General features: G+C 47.8%; 1 protein-coding gene and 1 pseudogene across 1 annotated transcript; one reads left to right on the top strand and one right to left on the bottom strand.

Annotated features, from left to right (window-relative positions):
- Positions 1 to 606: 606 nt before the first annotated feature.
- LOC139229705 (nuclear factor 7, ovary-like) lies at positions 607 to 21,001 on the bottom strand (annotated as a pseudogene).
- On the top strand, positions 16,227 to 18,978 carry LOC139230571 (zinc finger protein 79-like). Its single transcript, XM_070862398.1, has 3 exons — positions 16,227 to 16,263; positions 16,959 to 17,592; positions 18,936 to 18,978. Exons 1-3 carry the CDS (start codon positions 16,227 to 16,229, stop codon positions 18,976 to 18,978), a joined length of 714 nt encoding a protein of 237 aa, XP_070718499.1.
- Positions 21,002 to 24,149: the final 3,148 nt, after the last annotated feature.

The raw sequence follows: 24,149 nt of genomic DNA on the forward strand, positions 1-24,149 counted from the left end.
ACCTCCTCAGGAATGGATGTTGAAGTTGTGCTTATCTTTGTGGAACACACGAGCTGAAACATGTTACACAGCCCTTCCTGACCTGCCACAGTAAAAATGTCCATTTAAATCCCCGATGCTGATCCTCTCAATGGCCTTTGGTGAAGGCATGTGCCTCTGTAGCACTCCCCCGACACCATTCATGTAACTTGTAGTGGGGCTATTATTCGGATTACCCACAAACTGTCCATTGACATAATTTGCTTCCTTTCAGAGTGCAGGGTGACTGTAGATTGACAACTTTCAATTCATTCCACATTGACATGCAGGAACCTTTGCATGTTGTCACACACAATCTGATCATTCAGCGAATGGAAACCCTTTCTGTTGAGGGGTAAAATGTAGGAGTTTACCCAGCAATATGGGCACCATCTGTGTACCTGGGAAAGCCAGTAACCTCAAAACAGGGTGGCTATCCAGCTTTTGCCTTGCTGTGAAGTTAACATGAATTCATCTGTCTTTTAAAATGATACAACTCTGATCTAATGGCTTCCTCGTTCCTTTTAAAATTCTTGTTACCTCAACCAACCATCAGACAACGCCAGAGGGAGATTACAACAAGCTCTTTATTGATGTACAGGGTGATTACAATTATCGAAGTCAGTTAATAATTTATATAATAATGTTTATAATTTACATCAATTATAAACCGCGACATTCAGTAAATGGGCGAAAACAAAGTGTGATCCGATAGTGGGAGCAGGGTTTGAAATGCTTACCATTTACCTGTCTAAAGAGAGCAAAGCAAATAAAAAATACCAGAGAGCTGGCCTGTATAATCACACAGTTTCCTGATAATATTTTCATTACTAACTCCTCGGTGAATCAGGAAATGTAGTTTCTAAAACTGCCAGAGAACAACACTTTGTAAAAATGAATAGTGACCCAGCAGAAATATTGCATGCACGGTGAGATCATTGCAGACACTTGCCCACAGGAGCTGGATGGGAGAAGCATCATGTGCATTTGGGCTGCTCGACTGTATTTAGTAACAGCCTGAGGCTAAGGACTGGAGCATGTCTCCCATCCACCATCTCAATCAGCGACTGGTGTTGATGCAATCGGAATCGAAGAATCAGAATCTATTGAGGGAGCGCAGCGAAGGTTCACCAGACTAATTCCAGGGATGGCTGAACTGTCATATGAGGAGAGACTGGATCAACTGGGCCTTTATTCACTGGAGTTTAGAAGGATGAGAGGGGATCTCATAGAAACGTATAAGATTCTGACAGATTAGATGCAGGAAGAATGTTCCCGATGTTGGGGAAGTCCAGAACCAGGGGTCATAGTCTTAGGATAAGGGGTAGGCCATTTAGGACTGAGATGAGGAGAAACTTCTTCACTCAGAGAGTTGTTAACTTGTGGAATTCCCTGCCGCTGAGAGTGGTCAATGCCAGTTCATTGGATATATTCAAGAGGGAGTTAGATATGGCCCTTACGGCTAAGGGGATCAAGGGGTATGGAGAGAAAGCAGGAAAGGGGTACTGAAGTGAATGATCAGCCATGATCTTATTGAATGGCGGTGCAGGCTCAAAGGGTCGAATGGCCCACTCCTGCACCTATTTTCTATGTTTCTATGGCTTGCTTCCACTCTTAAAATCAGTACTTAGGTGGCTGTACAGTCCAATACGAGAGCTGCAGTCTCTGTCACAGGTGGGACAGACAGTTGTTGTTGAAGGGAAGGGTGGGTGGGGAGTCTGGTTTGTTGCACGCTCCTTCCACTGCCTGCGCTTGACTTCTGCATGCTCTCGGCGATGAGACTTGAGGTGCTCAGCGCCCTCCCGGATGCACTTACTCCACTTAGCGTGGTCTTTGGCCAGGGACTCCCAGGTGTCAGTGGAGATGTCGCACTTTATCAGGGAGGCTTTGAGGGTGTCCTTGTAACGTTTCCTCTGCCCACCTTTGGCTCGTTTGTCGTGAATGAGTTCAGAGTAGAGCGCTTGCTTTGGGAGTCTCGTGCCCTGCATGTGAACAGTGTGGCCTGCCCAGCGGAGCTGATCGAATGTGGTCAGTGCTTCAATGCCGGGGATGTTGGCCTGGTTGAGGACACTAATGCTGGTGCATCTGTCCTCCCAGGGGATTTGTAGGGTCTTGCAGAGACATCGTTGGTGGTATTTCTCCAAAGTGTCTAATGTACATGGTCCATGTCTCTGAGCCATGCAGGAGGGCAGGTATTACGACAGCCCTGTTGACCATGAGCTTGGTGGCAGATTTGAGGGCTTTGTCTTCGAACACTCTTTTGCTCAGACGGCCGAAGGCTGCACTGGAGGTGGTGTTGAATCTTGTTGTCAATGTCTGCTCTTGTTGATAAGAGGCTCCCGAGGTATGGGAAATGGTCCACGTTGTCCAGGGCCGCGCCGTGGAGCTTGATGACTGGAGGGCAGTGCTGTGCGGCGAGGACAGGCTGGTGGAGGACCTTTGTCTTACAGATGATTAGCTAAGGCCATGCTTTCGTACGCCTCAGTAAATATGTCGACTATGTCCTGGAGTTCAGCCTCTGAATGTGCGCAGACGCAGGCGTTGTCCGCGTACTGTAGCTCAACGACAGAGGTTGGGGTGGTCTTGGACCTGGCCTGGAGACGACGAAGGTTGAACAGGTTCCCACTGGTTCTGTAGATTAGTTCGACTTCAGCGGGGAGCTTGTTGACTGTGAGGTGGAACATGGCACCGAGGAAGATTGAGAAGAGGGTTGGGGCGATGATGCAGCCCTGTTTGACCGCGGGCCAGACTTGGATTGGGTCTGTAATGGATCCGTTGGTAAGGATCACGGCCTGCAGGTCATCGTGGAGCAGGTGGAGGATGGTGACGAACTTTTGGGTGCATCCAAAATGACCCTCTGTCGATTAGTTCCTCGCGGTTGACAGCTGTATTTACAGTCTCGGTTGTATTTACAGTCTCATTGGGATTTTACAATACATCATTTGAAAATTACATTTTCTAACTCCCAACCCGACCTCTGCTCCTGACCCTATCCGCGCGGGGTCAAGTAATTGTGAGGTCATGGATGATGTGTGCCGGCCCGAGGTCCGCCCCTTTTATCGACCCAGATCGGAACCGGAACAGATTCTCAGATACTTGTTCCGATCCACAGTATAGAAGAAAGGATAAAGTTTCTCCGTGAATTTATTCCCAGTGAAGGTGTGGAGATGGGACTTGGTGTCTGCGCTGTAAAATGTAACTGTCCCGGACTCATAACTGAGATAAACTCCCACCTTCCCGGGGATCTGACCGGCAGGGAGAGGGGATGGAGGGGAGGAGTTTACCTTAAACTGATCATTGTACCGCTCGATGGTCCACAATCCATTCTCCGGGCTCAGACCAACCCAGCCCTTCCTCCCCACAGACTCTGCGGCTACTCCCAGACTCCAGTACTGATTCCCCACCACCTCCACCTCCCAGTAATGTCTCCCCGATGTGAATCCCTCCGATCCCAGCACACAGGCCCAGTCTGTAAACCTCTGCTCGGTGTCAGGGAGATTCCTCCAGGTCCTGGTCCATCTCACACTCTTCAGATCCTCAGACACCTCGAGCTCTGGATTCACTGTTTCCACATCCAGGGTCACAGAGCCTGGGAGAAAAAGCAGAGAGTTAGAGAGATTCCCCCGGGATTAGAGAGACTCGCCGGGGATCGGGGGGGAGACACTCGCCGGGGATCGGGGGGAGACACTCGCCGGGGATCGGGGGGGAGAGACTCGCCGGGGATCGGGGGGAGAGACTCGCCGGGGATCGGGGGGAGACACTCGCCGGGGATCGGGGGGGAGACACTCGCCGGGGATCGGGGGGAAGAGACTCGCCGGGGATCGGGGGGAGAGACTCGCCGGGGATCGGGGGGAGAGACTCGCCGGGGATCGGGGGGAGAGACTCGCCGGGGATCGGGGGAAGACACTCGCCGGGGATCGGGGGGAAGAGACTCGCCGGGGATCGGGGGAGAGACTCGCCGGGGATCGGGGGGAGACACTCGCCGGGGATCGGGGGGAGAGACTCGCCGGGGATCGGGGGGAGAGACTCGCCGGGGATCGGGGGGAAGAGACTCGCCGGGGATCGGGGGGAGAGACTCGCCGGGGATCGGGGGGAAGAGACTCGCCGGGGATCGGGGGGAGAGACTCGCCGGGGATCGGGGGGAAGAGACTCGCCGGGGATCGGGGGAGAGACTCGCCGGGGATCGGGGGGGAGAGACTCGCCGGGGATCGGGGGGAGACACTCGCCGGGGATCGGGGGGAGAGACTCGCCGGGGATCGGGGGGGAGAGACTCGCCGGGGATCGGGGGGAGACACTCGCCGGGGATCGGGGGGAGAGACTCGCCGGGGATCGGGGGGAAGAGACTCGCCGGGGATCGGGGGAGAGACTCGCCGGGGATCGGGGGGAGAGACTCGCCGGGGATCGGGGGGAAGAGACTCGCCGGGGATCGGGGGGAGAGACTCGCCGGGGATCGTGGGGAGAGACTCGCCGGGGATCGGGGGGAGAGACTCGCCGGGGATCGGGGGGAGAGACTCGCCGGGGATCGGGGGGAGACACTCGCCGGGGATCGGGGGGAGAGACTCGCCGGGGATCGGGGGAGAGACTCGCCGGGGATCGGGGGGAGACACTCGCCGGGGGATCGGGGGGGAGACACTCGCCGGGGGATCGGGGGGGAGACACTCGCCGGGGGATCGGGGGGAGACACTCGCCGGGGATCGGGGGGAGAGACTCGCCGGGGATCGGGGGGGGAAGACACTCACCGGGGATCGGGGGAGAGACTCGCCGGGGATCGGGGGGAGACACTCGCCGGGGATCGGGGGGAAACACTCGCCGGGGATCGGGGGGAGAGACTCGCCGGGGATCGGGGGGGGAAGACACTCACCGGGGATCGGGGGAGAGACTCGCCGGGGATCGGGGGGAGAGACTCGCCGGGGATCGGGGGGAGAGACTCGCCGGGGATCGGGGGGAGAGACTCGCCGGGGATCGGGTGAAGAGACTCGCCGGGGATCGGGGAGAGATGCTTTTCCCGAAATCCCACTTTCTGACTGATTTCCTGTTTCTCAACACAAAAAACGAGCCGCCCCGAGGGGAGGAAACGAGGGTCGAACAACAGCAGAAAACCCCGGGACTTCCAGGGAGGGAGGTCACAGCTTCTTAAAATATCAAACAAAACACCCACCCGCCTCAGCACTGTGCGATATAAATAATAAAATGGACAAAAGCTGGAACTGCAGCCTCAGTGTACAACTAAATACTGTTCCCAGTTTAATGCACCACAATTAGGGTTAAAACACCAGGGGGTTAAACATCTTCTATACTCCTTAACAGAATACTAACTGAGGAGATTCACACTTTCGGCCTGAGTGTCGATGGGTACATGTGTGTATGAGTGTGTATGTACATGGAGATAGATTCCTCAAAGTAGAAAGGTAACTTGGTCTGGATGGGATGCATCCTACGTTACTGGGGGAAGTCAGGGTGGACATTGCGATGATTCCGTCCACAATCTTCCAACGCTCCTTAGATCCGAGGTTGGTGCCAGAGGACAGAAGGATTGCAAATGTTCCAGCGCTGTTTTTAAAGGGGGAGAGGGATAAATACAGAACTGTCAGCCTGATGACGCTGGTGGGGAAACATTTAGAGACAATGATTTAGGACAAAATGAAGCGGACCTTGGAAAATATGGGCTTATAAATGAAAGTCAGCATGGATTTGTTAAAGGCAATTCGAGCCTAACTTGATGGAGTTTTTTGATGAAGTAACGGAAAGAGATGATGAAGCGAGTGTGGTCGATGTGTATATAGATTTTCCAAACAAGGCACCACATAAGAGACTTGTCGGCAAAATTAAACCCCATGGGATTAAAGGGACAGTGGCAGCATGGATGCAAAATTGACGAATGGACAGAAAGCAGAGTCATGGTGAACAGTTGGTTTTCAGACTGGAGGGAAGTATACAGTGGTGTTTAACAGGAGTTCCTATTAGGGCAACTGCTCTTTTTGATATATATTATTGACCTGGATTGGATATACGGGGCATATTTGCAAAGTTTGTAGATGATACAAAACTGAGAAATGTAGTAAACAATGAGGATAGTAACAGATCAGGGGGACATCGACTGGTGAAATGGGCAGGGTGATGGCAGATGAAATTTAATGCAGGGAAGTCTGAAGTGATACATAGAAACATAGAAACAAAGAAAATAGGTGCAGGAGTAGGCCATTCAATGAGTTCATGGCTGAACATGCAACTTCAGTACCCGATTCCTGCTTTCTCGCCATACCCCTTGATCCCCCTAGTAGTAAGGACTGCATCTAACTCCTTTTTGAATATATTTAGTGAATTGGCCTCAACCATTTCCTGTGGTAGAGAATTCCACAGGTTGACCAGAGGGGTGAAGAAGTTTCTCCTCATCTCGGTCCTAAATGGCTTACCCCTTATCCTCAGACTGTGACCCCTGGTTCTGGACTTCCCCAACATTGGGAACATTCTTCCTGCATCTAACCTGTCTAAACCCGTCAGAATTTTAAACGTTTCTATGAGATTCCCTCTCATTCTTCTGAACTCCAGTGAATACAAGCCCAGTTGATCCAGTCTTTCTTGGTATGTCAGTCCTGCCATCCCGGGAATCAGTCTGGTGAACCTTCGCTGCACTCCCTCAATAGCAAGATTGTCCTTTGTCAAGTTAGGAGACCAAAACTGTACACAATACTCCAGGTGTGGCCTCACCAAGGCCCTGTACAACTGTAGTAACACCTCCCTGCCCCTGTACTCAAATGCCCTCACTATGAAGGCCAACATGCCATTTTCTTTCTTAACCGCCTGCTGTATCTGCATGCCAACCTTCAATGACTGATGTACCATGACACCCAGGTCTCGTTGCACCTCCCCTTTTCCTAATCTGTCACCATTCAGATAATAGTCTGTCTCTGCTTTTTACCACCAAAGTGGATAACCTCACATTTATCCACATTATACTTCATCTGCCATGCATTTGCCCACTCACCTAACCTATCCAAGTCAATCTGCAGCCTCATAGCATCCTCCTCACAGCTCACACTGCCACCCAACTTAGTGTCATCCGCAAATTTGGAAATACTACATTTAATCCCCTTGTCTAAATCATTAATGTATAATGTAAACAGCTGGGGCCCCAGCACAGAACCTTGTGGTACCCCATTAGTCACTGCCTGCCATTCTGAAAAGTTCCCATTTACTCCTACTCTTTGCTTCCTGTCTGCCAACCAGTTCTCAATCCACGTCAGTACACTACCCCCAATCCCACGTACTTTAACTTTGCACATTAATCTCTTGTGTGGGACCTTGTCGAAAGCCTTCCGAATGTCCAAATACACCACATCAACTGGTTCTCCCTTGTCCACTCTACTGGAAACATCCTTAAAAAATTCCAGAAGATTTGTCAAGCATGATTTCCCTTTCACAAATCCATGCTGACTTGGACCTATCTTGTCACCTCTTTCCAAATGCGCTGCTATGGCATCCTTAATAATTGATTCCATCATTTTACCCACTACCGATGTCAGGTCTATAATTCCCTGTTTTCTCTCTCCCTCCTTTTTTAAAAAAGTGGGGTTACACTGGCTACCCTCCACTCCATAGGAACTGATCCAGAGTCTATGGAATGTTGGAAAATGACTGTCAATGCATCCGCTATTTCCAAGGCCACCTCCTTAAGTACTCTGGGATGCAGACCATCAGGTCCTGGGGATTTATCATCCTTCAATCCCATCAACTTCCCCAACACAATTTCCCGACTAATAAGGATTTCCCTCAGTTCCTCATTCTTACTAGACCCTCCGACCCCTTTTATATCCGGAAGGTTATACATTTCGGTAGAAAGAATAAGAGGAGGAAACATGAATTAATGGTACAATTTAAAAGGGGTGCAGGAACAAAGAGACCTGGGGGTGTGTACACAAACCTTTGAAGGTGACAGGATAAGTTGAGAAGGCTGTTAAAGGAAGCATATGGGAACCTGGGCTTTATTAATAGAGGAATTGAGTATAAAAGCAAGGGGGTTATGTTAAACCTTTATAAAACACTGGTTAGGCCTCAGCTGGATTTTGTGTTCAATTCTGGACACAGCACTTTAGGAAGGATGTCAAGGCCGTGAAGAAGGTGCAGAAGAAATTTACTAGAATGATACCAGGGATGAGGGACTTCAGTTATGTGGGGAGACTGGAGAAACTGGGATTGTTCTCCTTAGAACAGAGAAGGTGAAGAGAAGATTTGATAGAGGTGTACAAAAGCATGAATGGTTTTGATAGAGTAAATAAGGAGAAACTGACTTTAGTCGCAGAAGGGTCGGTAACCAGAGGACACAGATTTAAAGGTGATTGGCAAAAGAACCAGAGGTGACATGGGGAAACATTTTTTTACACAGCGAGTTGTTGTGATTGGGAACACACTGCCTGAAAAGGCGGTGGAAGCAGATTCAGTGGTAACATTCCAAAGATAATGTTTTACAGTGCTGGGGGAAAGAGCAGGGGACAGGGATTAATTGTAATGCTCTACCAAAGACCTGGCACAGACACGATGGGCCGAATGCCCTCCTTCTGTGCTGTATCATTCTATGATCACACAAAATCAGCATTTTATTAAGAGTGTTTAGTCCTTCACCTGTGAGTAATCTGATTTCAATTCACTGAAATTGACTTTAAAAATTGTTCTGAACAATTTACTGGTTTAATTGGCGTACACTAGTCAGTTTCTTAGTTAATTACATAATTTTTAATATTTAAAAACTATTAAAACCTGTGCCCCTAAAAAAATGGGATCAATTTGAAGAGCATCCTCAAACAGACACAAAAGGTAGAAACTGGCCATGCTGATTATCCTGATCTGGGGATGTGGCCAGGTTTATAGATGGGTCAATAAATGGTACAACACACAAAAGCTCAGAGGGACTTGAACTGCTAGCTTCAACCAGCGTCAGGAGAAGAGAACTATACACTTAAACTTTTCCTGATAAGTCCTCCCGTTAGTATCTGTCTGTACCAGTGTAAGGATCCTGAGAAATTCCCATTTCAGATTCCCACGAGCTAACATGGATGAAATTAAATAAGCATTATTAATTGTAGGTTTAAGTTTTTATTCTGTAACTGTTAGTCAACGCACAACAATTCTGGAATAATCATGCTAATAAACTAATGTAATGTGCCTTGGGTAGACCCGGTTAGATATTGAAATGGAAGAAAGGTGAAATACAGACTTTAACAAGCCTCATCAGCAAAGCGACAGTCAGTCTTTGAGAAAAGCTGAGAGAATTAATGGAATTCCAGAGACTGAGATAAGAGACAGGGACTGTAAGATTGTTATGAATTACATGTTGTTGTTTTATTGAATACTTGTATTGATATCGTATAACTATTAATATTTTATAATCATCAGTACTAGATCCATAATCGTGTGTAAGGATTAAATGTAGAAATTTGTAATCATCAACTGTATGCAATGAAATCCTGAATAATGTATGAAATGTAACCCTTTTTCTTATGCTTAAAAATGTGTGACTAAGCTGTAACCAAAGAACATAAGAACATAAGAAATAGGAGTAGGCCATATGGCCCCTTGAGCCTGCTCCACCATTTAATACGATCATGGCTGATCCGATCATGGACTCAGCTCCACTTCCCTTCCCGCTCCCCATAAACCCTTATTCTCTTATCGTTTAAGAAACTGTCTATTTCAGTCTTAAATTTATTCAATGTCCCAGCTTCCACAGCTCTCTGAGGCAGCAAATTCCACAGATTTACAACCCTCAGAGAAGAAATTTCTCCGCATCTCAGTTTTAAATGGGCAACCCCTTTTTCGAAGATTAAGCCCTCTAGTTCTAGTCTCCCCTATCAGTGGAAACATCCTCTCTGCATCCACCTTGTCAAGTCCCCTCATAATCTTATACGTTTTGATAAGATCACCTCTCATTCTTCTGAATTCCAATGAGTAGAGGCCTAACCTACTCAACCTTTCCTCATAAGTCAACCCCCTCATCTCCGGAATCAACCTTGTGAACCTTCTCTGAACTGCCTCCAAAGCAAGTGTATCCTTTCGTAAATATGGAAACCAAAACTGCACACAGTATTCCAGGTGTGGCCTCACCAATACCCTGTACAACTGCAGCAAGACTTCCCTGCTTTTATACTCCATCCTCTATGCAATAAAGGCCAAGATTCCATTAGCCTTCCTGATCACTTGCTGTACCTGCATACTAACCTTTTGTGTTTCATGCACAAGTACCCCCAGGTCCCGCTGTACTGCGGCACTTTGCAATCTTTCTCCATTTAAATCATAACTTGCTCTTTGATTTTTTTCTGCCAAAGTGCGTGACCTCACACTTTCCAACATTATACTCCAAATTTTTGCCCACTCACTTAGCCTGTCTATGTCCTTTTGCAGATTTTCTGTGTCGTTTTCACACATTGCTTTTCCTCCCATCTTTGTATCATCAGCAAACTTGGCTACGTTACACTCATCTGGGGTGAGAAAGAGATTGCCATGGTCGTCTAGACTGCAGTTAGCCTGGGAACCAAGGTTAGGTACAGTTAGCATTGTGCTGGAATGTTATAACATCCACAGTGAATTATAAACACAAAGGCCAACAGCAAGGGCATAGCTCAACCTATGGAGACATAGCCCTTTTGTATTGCATTAACTACCCCAGATATAAGCCTTGATGGTCAAAAACAGATGATGTAAGCGTGTCATCTGACTAAAACGCTGCGTAAGACAGGGTTCTACGAATGTGGCATCTTTCGGAGTGGATTTTAAGTCTGGGTGTCAGCGAGTGATTGATTCAGAGGACAGATTCAGAGGACTGCAAAGGTTTTGAATGACAGTAAGGGAATGAGAAGGGAGACACAACAGCCACAAATTGTACAGGATTTCAGGAGTAGAAGATTTCCATAGAAGAATAATTCGGGAAGTATCAAGGAGACACCCGGGAGACGAGGAGAGATGAGAGACAAGAGACACAGGGTGCACTTTACACATGGTTGTGGCTTCCATCCAGAGTATAAGTGGTAATATAAGTGTCAATTATATTCTGTAAACTGCTGCTCAAATACTGTAATGTATTAAGTCCTGCTTGTGCTGAATAAAGTTATATCACTGTCCCCAATACGGGCCCACCTCGAATCATTTGGGATCTTATAAATTGGCGAGTTTAGTCAGGGGGTTGATTGACAGCTGATTATTTGATGAACTATTCGGTGCAGGCAGGATCCTAGGACTGGGGTGGTTAGTGCGACCTAGTCAGTTAAGGAAGGAAAACCTTCGGGGAGTGTAGGACACTGCGACCTACCTGTAGTAATAGCAACAAGTTAGTAGAAATGGCGGGATTGACAGAAGTGGAGCATGCCATGGATAAAGAGTTGAGAAAATGATGTGGAACTGATTTAGTACCGTTTCTGCTGAGTCCAGAAGCAGACTCATATCAGAAGGCGATAGAGAGGGTCCAGAGCCAAGTGTCTCTGGGAAAGGTTGCATTAGACAAAGGGAAGCACTGGTCAGGCTATGCAGTCCAATTCTGTGCACAGTGTAGTGAAGTAAGGGAAGGGAAACATTTAGAACCACAGAGAATATGAGAAGGGGAACATTTGGAAGCGCATAAAATAATAGCGAGAGGAAAAGGTGGCCAAGGAGCTGGAAACCAGGAATCTGGGGACTCAGCAAAGGGAAAAATACAGGGAATTGGGGAGACGGGAAAAGCTGCTGAAAGGGCAATTTATAAGGTGAAGAAGGAAACTTAAAGTTATATAATCTCCATGTACTAGGAGTCTCAGTCACTGTATGATCTGTGTGTACCAGTAATCTCATGGTCACTGTATGATCTGTGTGTATATGTAATCTCAGTCTCTGTATGATCTGTGTGCACCAGTAATCTCACTCACTGTATGATCTGTGTGTATATGTAATCTCATGGTCACTGTATGATCTGTGTGTATATGTAATCTCAGTCTCTGTATGATCTGTGTACACCAATAATTTCAGTCACCGTATGATCTGTGTCATCATCATAGGCAGTCCCTCGAACGAGGATGACTTGCTTCTACACCAAAAGGGATGAGTTCGCAGATGTTTCACTGAAGGACCCAATGTTCCAGTCCTGAACTCCAGGGGTGGAAGATGCCTGTGCATGGATTTTTTTTAAAGAGTGGTGACCATTGCACATCAGCCACCACACGGGCTTGACAGAGCTAGGCCTTTATCCAGAGGCAAGCCTGTGTGTACCAGTAATCTCAGTCACTGTATGATCTGTGTGTACCAGTAATCTCACAGTCACTATGATCTGTGTGTATCAGTAATCTCACTCACTGTATGATCTGTGTGTACCAGTAATCTCACGGTCACTGTATGATCTGTGTGTACCAGTAATCTCACAGTCACTATGATCTGTGTGTATCAGTAATCTCACTCACTGCATGATCTGTGTGTACCAGTAATCTCACTCACTATATGATCTGTGTGTACCAGTAATCTCACGGTCACTGTACGATCTGTGTGTACCAGTAATCTCACAGTCACTATGATCTGTGTGTATCAGTAATCTCCTGCAGTGGGTGGTTTAAAATGATTAATAAGTATTAAACCGTTCTGTATTTTTCCTAGTTTTCAAGCTTGTTTGAAGGGGTCTGGATATGGATTATTCTGTAAAAAGCCAATTGTATACGGAGCAAAAACCAACAGGAAAATAACACATCACACAGAGGGAAGGAGGAAAATGTTACCACAGAGCACAAGGTAAGGAAGAGAAAAGAATAAAGAATTCAAGGGAATTAATATAGAAGCAAGGGGATAAAGAACCCGGGGCCCACAACTCAATCGGTCTGACATCTTGAACAGGAACACAAGCAAAACTGGAACTACCAGGCAGCCCCCAGATTCAGAGACACGCCCCTCCTCCCATCGAACAGGGAAATACATCCCCGACACAGCAAACTGACATCACCCTGACTACAGCATATCAACACAATTATATCCAGGAATCTCAACAGACTTCAGCACATCAGGCAAAACAAAACTGATCGACATAAAAGGACAGGTGGAAGCGGCAGTTCTACAGGAGACCCTCCTCACCGCCCTCAGAACACACCGTGTTTGTGAGTGAGTGGGTGGGACCAATGCTGGCCGCCTGCTACTGACCCAAGAGCAGAGGACAGTCACAATAACCAACAGGAACCTTCCCATTACTCTGGAGATACACATTCCTGGAGACGGAGGCTGCTCCATTCTAATGAAATTCGAATAACAGCAGAACCCAAATATATTCAAAAGGGAGTTAGATGAAGTCCTTACTACTCGGGGGATCAAGGGGTATGGCGGGAAAGCAGTAAGGGGGTACTGAAGTTGCATGTTCAGCCATGAACTCATTGAATGGCGGTGCAGGCTAGAAGGGCTGAATGGCCTACTCCTGCACCTATTTTCTATGTTTCTATGTTTCTATGATGCTTCAGTTCTGTGTCCTGAATGAGGAGTCCCCACATTCCCCACATCAGAATCAATTATTAAAGATGTAATAGCAGCGCATTTGGAAAGCAGTGACAGGATCGGTCCAAGTCAGCATGGATTTATGAAAGGGAAATCCTGCTTGAGAAATCTACAATTTTTTGAGGCTGTAACTAGTAGAGTGGACAAGGGCGAACCAGTGGATCTGGAGTATTTGGACTTGCAAAAGGCTTTTGACAAGGTCCCATACAAGAGATTAGTGTGCAAAATTAAAGCACATGGTATTGGGGGTAATGTATTGACGTGGATAGAGAACTGGTTGGCAGAAAGGAAGCAGAAAGTCGGGATAAACGGGTCCTTTTCAGAATAGCAGGCAGTGACTAGTGGGGTGCTGCAGGGCTCAGTGCTGGGACCTCAGCTCTTTACAATATACATCAATGATTTAGATGAAGGAATTGAGTGTAATATCTCTAAGTTTGCAGTTGACACTAAGTTGGGTAGCAGTGTGAGAAGGATGCTAAGAGGCTGCAGGATGACTTGGACAGGTTAGGTGAGTGGGCAAATGCATGACAGATGCAGTATAATGTGGATAAATGTGAGGCTATCCACTTTGGTGGCAAAAACAGATTATTATTTGAATAGTGACAGATTAGGAAAAGGGGAGGTGCAACGAGACCTGGGTGTCATGGTACATCAATCATTGAAGGTTGGCATGCAGGTACAGCAGGCGGTGAAGGCGGCAAATGGCATGTTTGCCTTCATAGCTAGAGGATTTGAGTATAGGAGCAGGGAGGTTTTACTGCAGTTGTACAGAGCCTTGTTGAGGCCACACCTGGAATATTGCATTCAGTTTTGGTCTCCTAATCTGAGGAATGACTTTCTTGCTATTGAGGGAGTACAGCGAAGGTCCACCAGACTGATTCCTGGGATGGCAGGACTGACATATGAGGAGAGACTGGATCAACTGGGCTTGTATCCACTGGAGTTTAGAAGAATGAGAGGGGATCTCATAGAAACATACAAAATTTTGACGGGATTGGACAGGTTAGAGGCAGGAAGAATGTTCCCGTTGCTGGGGAGTTCCAGAACCAGGGGTCACCGTCTAAGAATAAGGGGTAAGCCATTTAGGACCGAGATGAGGAGAAACTTCTTCACTCTGATAGTGGTTAACCTGTGGAATTCTTTACCGCAGAAAGTTGTTGAGGCCAGTTCGTTAGATATATTCAAAAGGGAGTTAGATATGGCCCTTACGGCCAAAGGGATCAAGTGGTATGGAGAGAAAGCAGGAATGGGGTACGGAGATTGAATGATCAGCCATGATCTTATTGAATGGCGCTGCAGGATTGAAGGGCCGAATGGCCTGCACCTATTTTCTATGTTTCTCACACTCGCCCCACGTATGGACAGCACAGTGACCATGGGTGGAGACCTAAACTCTGCTCTTCACTCCCAACGGGTTAAGCTCCCAGCGGACACAGGGCACTAGGACAAGCAGACGGAGCAATCTGGGAGAAAAGTAGTGACCTGGTCCCACAGCATACTGAGTTTTACAAGGCCCTCCTCACGGAGCTTACTCTGCTCCTACTGAAACCCCTACACCATGTGCTGGAGACAAGGAGACAGACACAATTAACTTACTCACAATCATGTTAATACACATGAACAGAAATTTCACCATCATTGCTAGTCGTAGGAAACTGAATCCCTCCTCAATGCTGACTAGAAAATATTGGCCAAGATCTTACCCTCCAGATATCTCCGGCCTGGTCCATGCAGACAGACAGGCTTTATACTGGGCCGCATGTGGAGGCTAAACACCAGCGGTTATTCAATGTGATGCACCACTGTCATAGCTCTAGCCTGATACTATCCCTGGATGTATAAAATACATATGTCTAGGGTGAGTGGAATGGTTCCTGAAGACAACTGAGAGAATAAGCCTTGGTGACACTTTCAGGAAGTGATTGCAATCCAGTGCTTGTCCCAACGCCCACAGTGAGCACCAGCTGACTCCACACCCCTCGCCACTCCTCGCTCAACAGGCAAAGCCTCGTTCCCAGGCTTCCTGTCCCCACCTTGGTCATGGACATGGGTCTGGCACACAAGGTGGAGCTGCATCAGGAGGGTGAGTATTGTAGAGGAGGAAAGGTTCAGCTGGGAAAGGCGGGGGTCCTGTCGCTGAAGTGTGCAAATTATCGCTGGGTTCTGGAGTCTGTGGTTGATCTGAGGGTCCCTGTGTTGGTCATGTTCAGGGAGCTGACATTTTCAGCTGACCAATTGAAGGCAATGCTTTTTAGAAGGTGGATTTGCTGAATGAGTAACTCATGAATTACAATTGGGCCGCTTTTAACCGTGTCCCTTTGAAACTACTTAGTACTAACAGATGCTCTCTATAGTATTTTCAAGTATAACAAATCAAATTATGAGTTATAAATCAGAACAAAGGAACTTGTATGAGTATTACCGGGGTTAATGGTGTCCATCATTTCTCTCCACACTGCGTATGGTAAAGGACTGTCGAATTTTTCCATCGACAGGGCGGCATCTGCTAATGTCAGTCCATAACCGTCATCACTGATCCTGCAAATATCAAGCAATTGGTTACAAATTAAACATAAACACGTTTGAGTTATTTTCCCAAACTGTGCATTAAAGAGCATGTCCTACCTCCTCTTCTGACGAGTTTCCTCCTGAAATAAATAAAACACAAATCTCAGTTGACTGAGACTGACCGTCTATTTTAAACAGCCGGGAATGGGGACACCATGCCCCGGGGCAAGGAATTGAGGAACTGGAACAAATGTGAAGTTTCCACCACCTGAGACATAAGGAACATTGCAACCAGCTCCTTCTCACACACAGTAGGGTTACTAGCCAGGTTTGCAAGGAGCACATCGTGATCTCACCAGTAACAGCACTTTCCCAACGGTTATCCATGAGGCTGCTTCTGACATTGCCTTCTGCGTAAATGTTAACCACCAGCATAATACTTCACCAAGCCAGAATAAATTTGATCTTTCCTCAACCCGGAGCACAAAGAACAGTGCAGGCAGCTGCTTCTCACACACAGGTATTAGGAGGGCAGGATTTGCAGATGGGAAACTCAAACCAAACATCACGTCAAGATCTGACGCGATCACTCGATTCCTCAGGATCTGAATATCATCGGCCTTTGAATGTGGAAGGAGACATGTTTGTCTGTTCTGTCTGCGGGAACAGATTTCAAACATCAGTGTGACTGGAAAAGCATCGAGACATACACACCCGAGTGAGAGTGTTCCAGTGCACTGACTGTGGAAAGAGCTTTAACTAGTTACACAGCCTGAAAAAACATCGCACCATTCACAGCGGGGAGAAACCACACACGTGTTCTGTGTGTGGACGAGGCTTCAACTGATCATCCAACCTGGAGAGACACAAGGACACCCGCACCACACAGAAACTGTGGGAATGTGGGGACTGTGGGAAGAGATTCAATTACCCTTCTGATCCAGAAGTTCATCGGCACAGTCACACTGGGGAGAGACCATTCACCTGCTCTGTGTGTGGGGAGGGATTCGCTACCTCATCCAACCTGCTGAGACACCAGCGAGTTCACACTGGGGAGAGACCATTCACCTGCTGTGTGTGTGAGGAGGGATTCGCTACCTCATCCAACCTGCTGAGACACCAGCGAGTTCACACTGGGGAGAGACCATTCACCTGCTGTGTGTGTGAGGAGGGATTCGCTACCTCATCCAACCTGCTGAGACACCAGCGAGTTCACACTGGGGAGAGACCATTCACTTGCTCTGTGTGTGAGGAGGGATTCACTACCTCATCCAACCTGCTGAGACACCAGCGAGTTCACACTGGGGAGAGACCGTTCACCTGCTGTGTGTGTGAGGAGGGATTCACTACCTCATCCAACCTGCTGTCACACCAGCGAGTTCACACTGGGGAGAGACCATTCACCTGCTGCGTGTGTGAGGAGGGATTCACTACCTCATCCAACCTGCTGAGACACCAGCGAGTTCACACTGGGGAGAGACCATTCACCTGCTGCGTGTGTGAGGAGGCATTCACTTGCTCATCCAACCTGCTGTCACACCAGCGAGTTCACACTGGGGAGAGGCCGTTCACCTGCTCAAAGTGTGGGGAGGGATTCACTTGTTCATCCAACCTGCTTAAAGACCAGCGAGTTCACACTAGCGAGAGGCCGTTCACCTGTTCTGAGTGTGGGAAGGGATTCACTCACTCTTCCAGCCTATTGAGACACCAGCGAGTTCACAAGTGACTGCAGTGTTTGGATTCTGCTGTTATTCACATCTGTTCATACTGAATCATGATCATTCTGTTAGTTGGCGTTTGTTTCTGCTGATGTTAATAACCCTTCAACTAGTTTAATATTTTGATATTTCAAATAACAGTGTTGATATTTGATGTCTCCAAGATAAGAAGAGGCTAATTGATGTCCTGTTTCTGACTGCTCCATTTTTGTTCGGAGCAGAGGAGCAGTGCGAGATCGGGGCCCAGGGGCATCGTGATTGGGGCCCAGGAGAGGCACGGGTTCGGGGCCCAGGAGAGGCAAGGGCCCAGTGGCAGCACGGGCCAGCCCACACTGCGATCTATGGATAGTAGGAGCATGCGTGCGCACTAGGTCCGTGCAGCAGAGCTTGGTCTCCATTCGTCTTGGTTAACCCTTGCCACTGGATCAAGACCTAGCTCTGTCAAGCCCGTATAGCGGCTGGTGTGCAACGGTCACCCCACGTTAAAAGAATCCATGCACAGACATCTTCCACCCTTTAGTATGTAGTTCAGGACCTAGGTTGTCAGGTCCCTCATTGAAACACCTGTGAACTCATCCCTTTTTGGTGTGGAAGCAAGTCAGCCTCGATACGAGGGATTGTCTAATACTATATCTGCACAGCAGAATTTAAACCAGATTGTTACAAGCTGCTGATAATTCAATTTTTTCAATACTGTAGACACACAGATAGAAACATGATATTACCAAAAGCATATAGACGCACAGGAGAAGGTATAAAAGAGATTTATGAGTGATACTACAACTGTGAGAATACAAATAACAGGAAAGACTGAACCTTCTTTATCTCATTGAAAAATAAGATTTTGAGGGGAATTGACAGGTTAGATGCTGAGAGGCTGTTACCCCTGACTGGAGAGTCTGGAACTAGGAGGCATAGACTCAGGATAACGGGTCAGCCTTTTAAAACTGAGATGAGGAGGAATTTCTTCACACAATGGGTTGTGAATCTTTGCCAATCTCTGCCTCAAAGAGCTGTGGATGTTGAGTCGTTGAGTATATTGAAGGCTGAGATAGAGCTTTGGACTCCAAAGGAAACAAGGGATATGGGGATCAGGCAGAAAAGTGGAGTTGAGGTTGAAGATCACACATGATCTTATTGATTGGCTGTGCAGGCTCGAGGGACCGTATGATCTACTCCCACTTCTAATTCTTCTATTCTGAACAGGCTGTGGTACTTTTCTCTAGAAAAAGAGAAACCTGAGAGATGAACTGATAGAGGAGTTTAAAATTATGAAAGGGCTCGATAGAGTAGATGTAGTGAAGGTGTTTCCGCTTGTGTTGTGGGGAAGTCCAAAGCTAGGGGCCATCAATATACGCTTGTCACTAATATATCCAATCGGGAATTCAGGAGAAATCTCTTTAGTTCAGAGAGCAGTAAGAATTTGGAACTCGCTACGACACGGAGTAGCTGAGGTGAATAGTATAGATGCATTTAATGGAGAGCTAGATGTGTGAGAAAGGGTCAGAAGGATATATTGATCGTGAGATGGAGTAAGGTGGGAGGAGGCTCGTGTGGAGCAGAAACACCGACATAGACCTGTTGGGCTAAATGGCCTGTCTGTGTGATGTAAAACGTTATGTAATTCTATGTAGAATATATTTGAAAAACAGGCAGGAGAAATTAGAGCAAAATTATTAAAAGCAGCTAATAGGAACAGGATATAGTTGATAAATCTAATTTGTGTCAGATACTGGAAACCACATCAGCCCCACTCACAGACACAGTGCCTCTCACACCCACCGTGCCACACACACCCACACACTCACAACATGGAACTGGAACTGGATTGCAATGGGACTTTCAGGAGAATATTAAAGTTGGGCCCCACAGAAATAATTAAAAGCTGAGTGTGAAGATCAGGGCAACTTATTCCCGGGGAGGTTGTGGGTATTCCCGGGATTCTGTAGATATTGTGGGAGGCCGATTAGTTCGGTGACAATCGCAGATCCGCCCCGAAATAGACAAACAATCGATCGATTTAAATCAACTCTGAATTATTGGGAAATGCTGCATTATTTAAAAATGATCATCCCTAATTTTCTGACTGTGAACTCTCACTGCACTAAACTGAAATATAATCTCACCTTCAGAAATATCAGTCCGTCTTTTTGCTCCATCTGTTTTTGCAGCTTTGAGAGTTTTTTCTGAATAGAATTTAAATTCTCTTGAATCTGTCGAAGATTTTCCTCCATTGTTTCAAGAATCCTGTCCTCTTGTTCCCTGAGATGTCGGATTAAACGCTGCTCTTTCTCAGCGAGAACCTGGTGCATTTTAGCGAACTCGGATGTGATGCGGGTCTGCTGACTGCTCGACTGTTCCTAACAAATAAAATGAGAAACATAATATTTTTTCCGCAATAAAAGCGAAGTAAAAAGCGGATTCAAATCTTGAAAATCAGCTCAGGAAGATTTACCCTAATTTCAGAAATCTTGTGTTTCTGCTGTCGCTCAGTTTCTAGAACCGCTGTGAGAGAATCTAAGAAAGATTTCAGCTGCTCCTGTAATTGGGAGAGAAAATCACAGAATAAAAGTGTTAGACCACGAAAATGTGATAAAATAATCGGATGATCAAATCTGTTCCCTTTTACCTTGTAGATATTAACAGCTTCTTTAATGGGCATGAAGCGGTGCCCTCTGTGTTCCCGCGCATCTCTGCAAATCAAACAGATCAGTTTCTTGTCAGTTTCACAAAACAGCTTCAGTTCTTCCTGATGTTCCTCACAGTGAAGTTTACTTTCCTTCTGTTTCGGATGCAAGTTTAATTTTCGCGATTTCTCGGCCAGACTCGCTAAGGCCCAACTGACTCTGAGATTTATTTCCGGAAACTCCTCTCTACACTCCGGGCAGGAGTTTATCTCCTTCTTTTCCCAACACTGTGCGATACAGGAGCGGCAGAAGTTGTGCCCACACTCCAGTATTACCGGATCGGTGAAGAAATCCAGACAAATGGAACAAATTGCCTCCTCGGCCAAACTCTGTGCCTGCTCACTGGCAGCCATGTTCACACTCAGCACTTCCTGATTCAAACCGCTCTCAGTCTCTGTGTTTACTGAGTTGCCCTCAGTTCAGCGATTTCCCGACTAAATTCACTGCAATACTCAGGGAATTATTACTATACACCAGTCTGTGTCCGGTCGACTTTACACGGGGAGACAAAACCTAGAGCAGTATAAAGGACAAATAGGGTTAGAGGACGGAGAGGAATAAATGATCCCAGGCGGGGAGGGTGAGGGTCCGTGGGGTGGGAGTGGTTTGAGAGAAGGAGGGAGGGACGAGGCGGAGATGGGCGGGGCTCGAGATTCTCGTGCACTTTGCTCCAGACTGAACTCACTGCCGATTACACACCCTCTGGTGAAACTCGGTGTGAGATAAACAAACTGCATCGTGTTAATGATCACAGCCGCTCACCCTAAAACACATCTGGAGGAAATACTGTTAAATTCACAAAGAGAAAACACTGTCTGTGACATTTGACTTTGCACCTTGGATTAGCCTGAGACAAATGGGCATTGTGCTGGGGGTGGGGGAAGGGCGGGGTGAAAGGAAGAGGGCAGAGGAGAGACCAATGCTGATTTCAAATAAATTAAGATGTTGCATAGATTTTGTATCAAATGCTATAATGCAAAATGTTCCAACGTTGGGTGGATTTTCGTCTATTCCATCCGACATTCCGGGTCACCTGAGCGGGGAGCAGACAGGAAAATCTGGTCAGCGGATCGCACCCCGGTAACAGAACCCACATTAATTTCTACTGAAATGAATGGAAGGAAATCGAGCGGTTTCTGTTATCAGCGTACGATCCTCGGTGCCACACGGTCCTTCATGCACTCCGACAAGCAACACATAACACACAGGCGAGAAAGATTACAATCTACTTCAATCTATGCTGGAACATACTTTCACCAATTGTATATAACTCTGGCGACTGTTGGAGTAAATCTGGGAAACATGTGGGTCTTGAAATTCATTGGCACCGTACCCACAGAGCGGGTGTCGGGAGAGCCGTATTGGGAAAGGCAGCAAAAGAGGTGTCCAGGTTCCAGACCTGAAACAAGTGTTCGGCCCTTTGCATCTGTAAACAGAGGGCCTAATGCCTGATTATCGACCCGTTTGTAAAATTGGGCCAAACTGAAAGCAGCCGGCGGTGGGCTCGCTTAGTTCAGGAAGGAGTCATCAGATAGGGCTTGAAAACATCAAACTAAACCTGCCGCCGGGTAATGGTTGGGCCAACCCAGATACAGGTAACCTGATCGCATCTCCTTTCCCCCATAACTGCCCTCTCCCACTCCCGATCACTGCCCCCTACCTCTCCCCATCACTGCTCCTCCCTCTCCCCATCACTGTCCCCTCCCTCCCCCCATCACTGTCCCCTCCCTCTCCCCATCACTGCCCCTCCCTCTCCCCATCACTGCCCCCTCCCTCTCCCCATCACTGCCCCCTCCCTCTTCCCATCACTGCACCCTCCCTCTCCCCATCACTGTCCCCTCCCTCTCCCCATCACTGCACCCTCCCTCTCCCAATCACTACCCCATCCCTCTCCCGCTAACTGCCCTCTCCCTCTCCCCATCACGGGTCCCTCCCTCTCCCCATCACTGTCCCCTCCCTCTCCCCATCACTGCCCCCTCCCTCTCCCCATCACTGCCCCTCCCTCTCCCCATCACTGCCCCCTCCCTCTCCCGATCACGGCCCCCTCCCTCTCCCCATCACTGCCCCCTCCCTCTCCCCATCACTGCCCCTCCCTCTCCCCATCACTGCCCCCTCCCTCTCCCGATCACGGTCCCCTCCCTCTCCCCATCATTGCCCCCTCCCTCTCCCCATCATTGCCCCCTCCCTCTCCCCATCATTGCCCCCTCCCTCTCCCCATCACTGCCCCCTCCCTCTCCCCATCACTGCCCCCTCCCTCTCCCAATCACTGCCCCTCCCTCTCCCGATCGATGCGCCCTCCCTCTCCCCATCACTGCCCCTCCCTCTCCCCATCACTGCCCCTCTCCCGATCACTGCCCCCTCCCTCTCCCCATCATTGCCCCCTCCCTCTTCCCATCATTGCCCCCTCCCTCTCCCCATCACTGCCCCCTCCCTCTCCCCATCACTGCCCCCTCCCTCTCCCCATCACTGCCCCCTCCCTCTCCCAATCACTGCCCCTCCCTCTCCCGATCGATGCCCCCTCCCTCTCCCCATCACTGCCCCCTCCCTGTCCCGATCACTGCCCCTCTCCCGATCACTGCCCCCTCCCTGTCCCGATCACTGCCCCCTCCCTCTCCTGGTTACTGCCCCTCCCTCCACATCCCATCCCCCGACCCAGGACATACCCGGGAAAGCACAGAACGTTTATGCTGCTCGGCAATCACATTTCAGTAAAAACCGAGTCCCAATATTTGAAAGATTATTGACTTGAAACATTAACTCTGTCTGTGTCTTTACAGCTGTCGCCTGACCTGCTGAGTGTTTCCAGCATTTTCTGATATTATTTCAGATTTCCAGCATCCATGGCGTTTTGTTTTTGTATTCGAAACTGGAGTAATTCTGACCATTGAATATCATTTCAATAGGCCTGCCCGTGTGTGTCAGGAAATCCAATGGGCGGTGAAATAGATGGACTGTGCCCAGACCCAAATTCCCCCCACTCCCCCCAGCCCTACCCATTAATTACCAGAGGGAGGGTGGGAGGTCCCAGCCCAGGGATTTGAGGCTAAACTCCACTGGTTTATATACTGCATCTCCAGATAATCTTACCAGAGTCAACTGAGCCGCTGGTAACTTTATCGTGGCAACTGTTTTTATGTGAATCAAGCACTTCCCAATGATTCCCGATGGCATCAAACAGGAAATTACGAATGCGCGCAATAAAGGTACAGCAGTTATCATGGGTGACTTTAATCTACATATAGATTGGGCTAACCAAACTGCTATCAACACTGTGGAGGAGGATTTCCTAGAGTTTATAAGGGATGGTTTTCTAGACCAATATGTCGATGAACCAACTCGAGAGCAGGTTATCCTAGACTGGGTCTTGTGTAATGAGAGAGGATTAATTAGCAATCTTGTTGTGCGAGGCCACTTGGGGAAGAGTGACCATAATATGGTAGAATTCTTCATTAAGGTGGAGAGTGACACATTTAATTCAGAGACTAGGGTCCTGAACTTAAGGAAAGGTAACTTTGATGGTATGAGATGTGAATTGGCTAGGATAGACTGGCAAATGATATTTAAAGGGTTGACGGTGGATAGGCAATGGCAAACATTTAAAGATCATATGGATGAATTGTAATCCCTGTCTGGAGTAAAATGAAACAGGGAAGGTGGCTCAACCGTGGTTAACAGGGAAAATTAGGGATAGTGTTAAACCCAAGGAAGAGGCATATAAATTGGCCAGAAAAAG

The sequence above is a fragment of the Pristiophorus japonicus genome, chromosome 19, assembly GCF_044704955.1.
Source record: "Pristiophorus japonicus isolate sPriJap1 chromosome 19, sPriJap1.hap1, whole genome shotgun sequence".
Classification (NCBI taxonomy): domain Eukaryota; kingdom Metazoa; phylum Chordata; class Chondrichthyes; family Pristiophoridae; genus Pristiophorus; species Pristiophorus japonicus.

Bases quoted from the DNA above. Each gene is read 5' to 3' on its own strand.
- LOC139230571 (XM_070862398.1), top strand. From the start codon at position 16,227: ATGCCCCGGGGCAAGGAATTGAGGAACTGGAACAAAT. The intron at 16,264-16,958 runs GTGAAGTTTCCA...CTGATCCAGAAG, and splicing joins ATTGAGGAACTGGAACAAAT to TTCATCGGCACAGTCACACT. The intron at 17,593-18,935 runs GTGTGGGGAGGG...TATTCTGAACAG, and splicing joins AGGCCGTTCACCTGCTCAAA to GCTGTGGTACTTTTCTCTAG.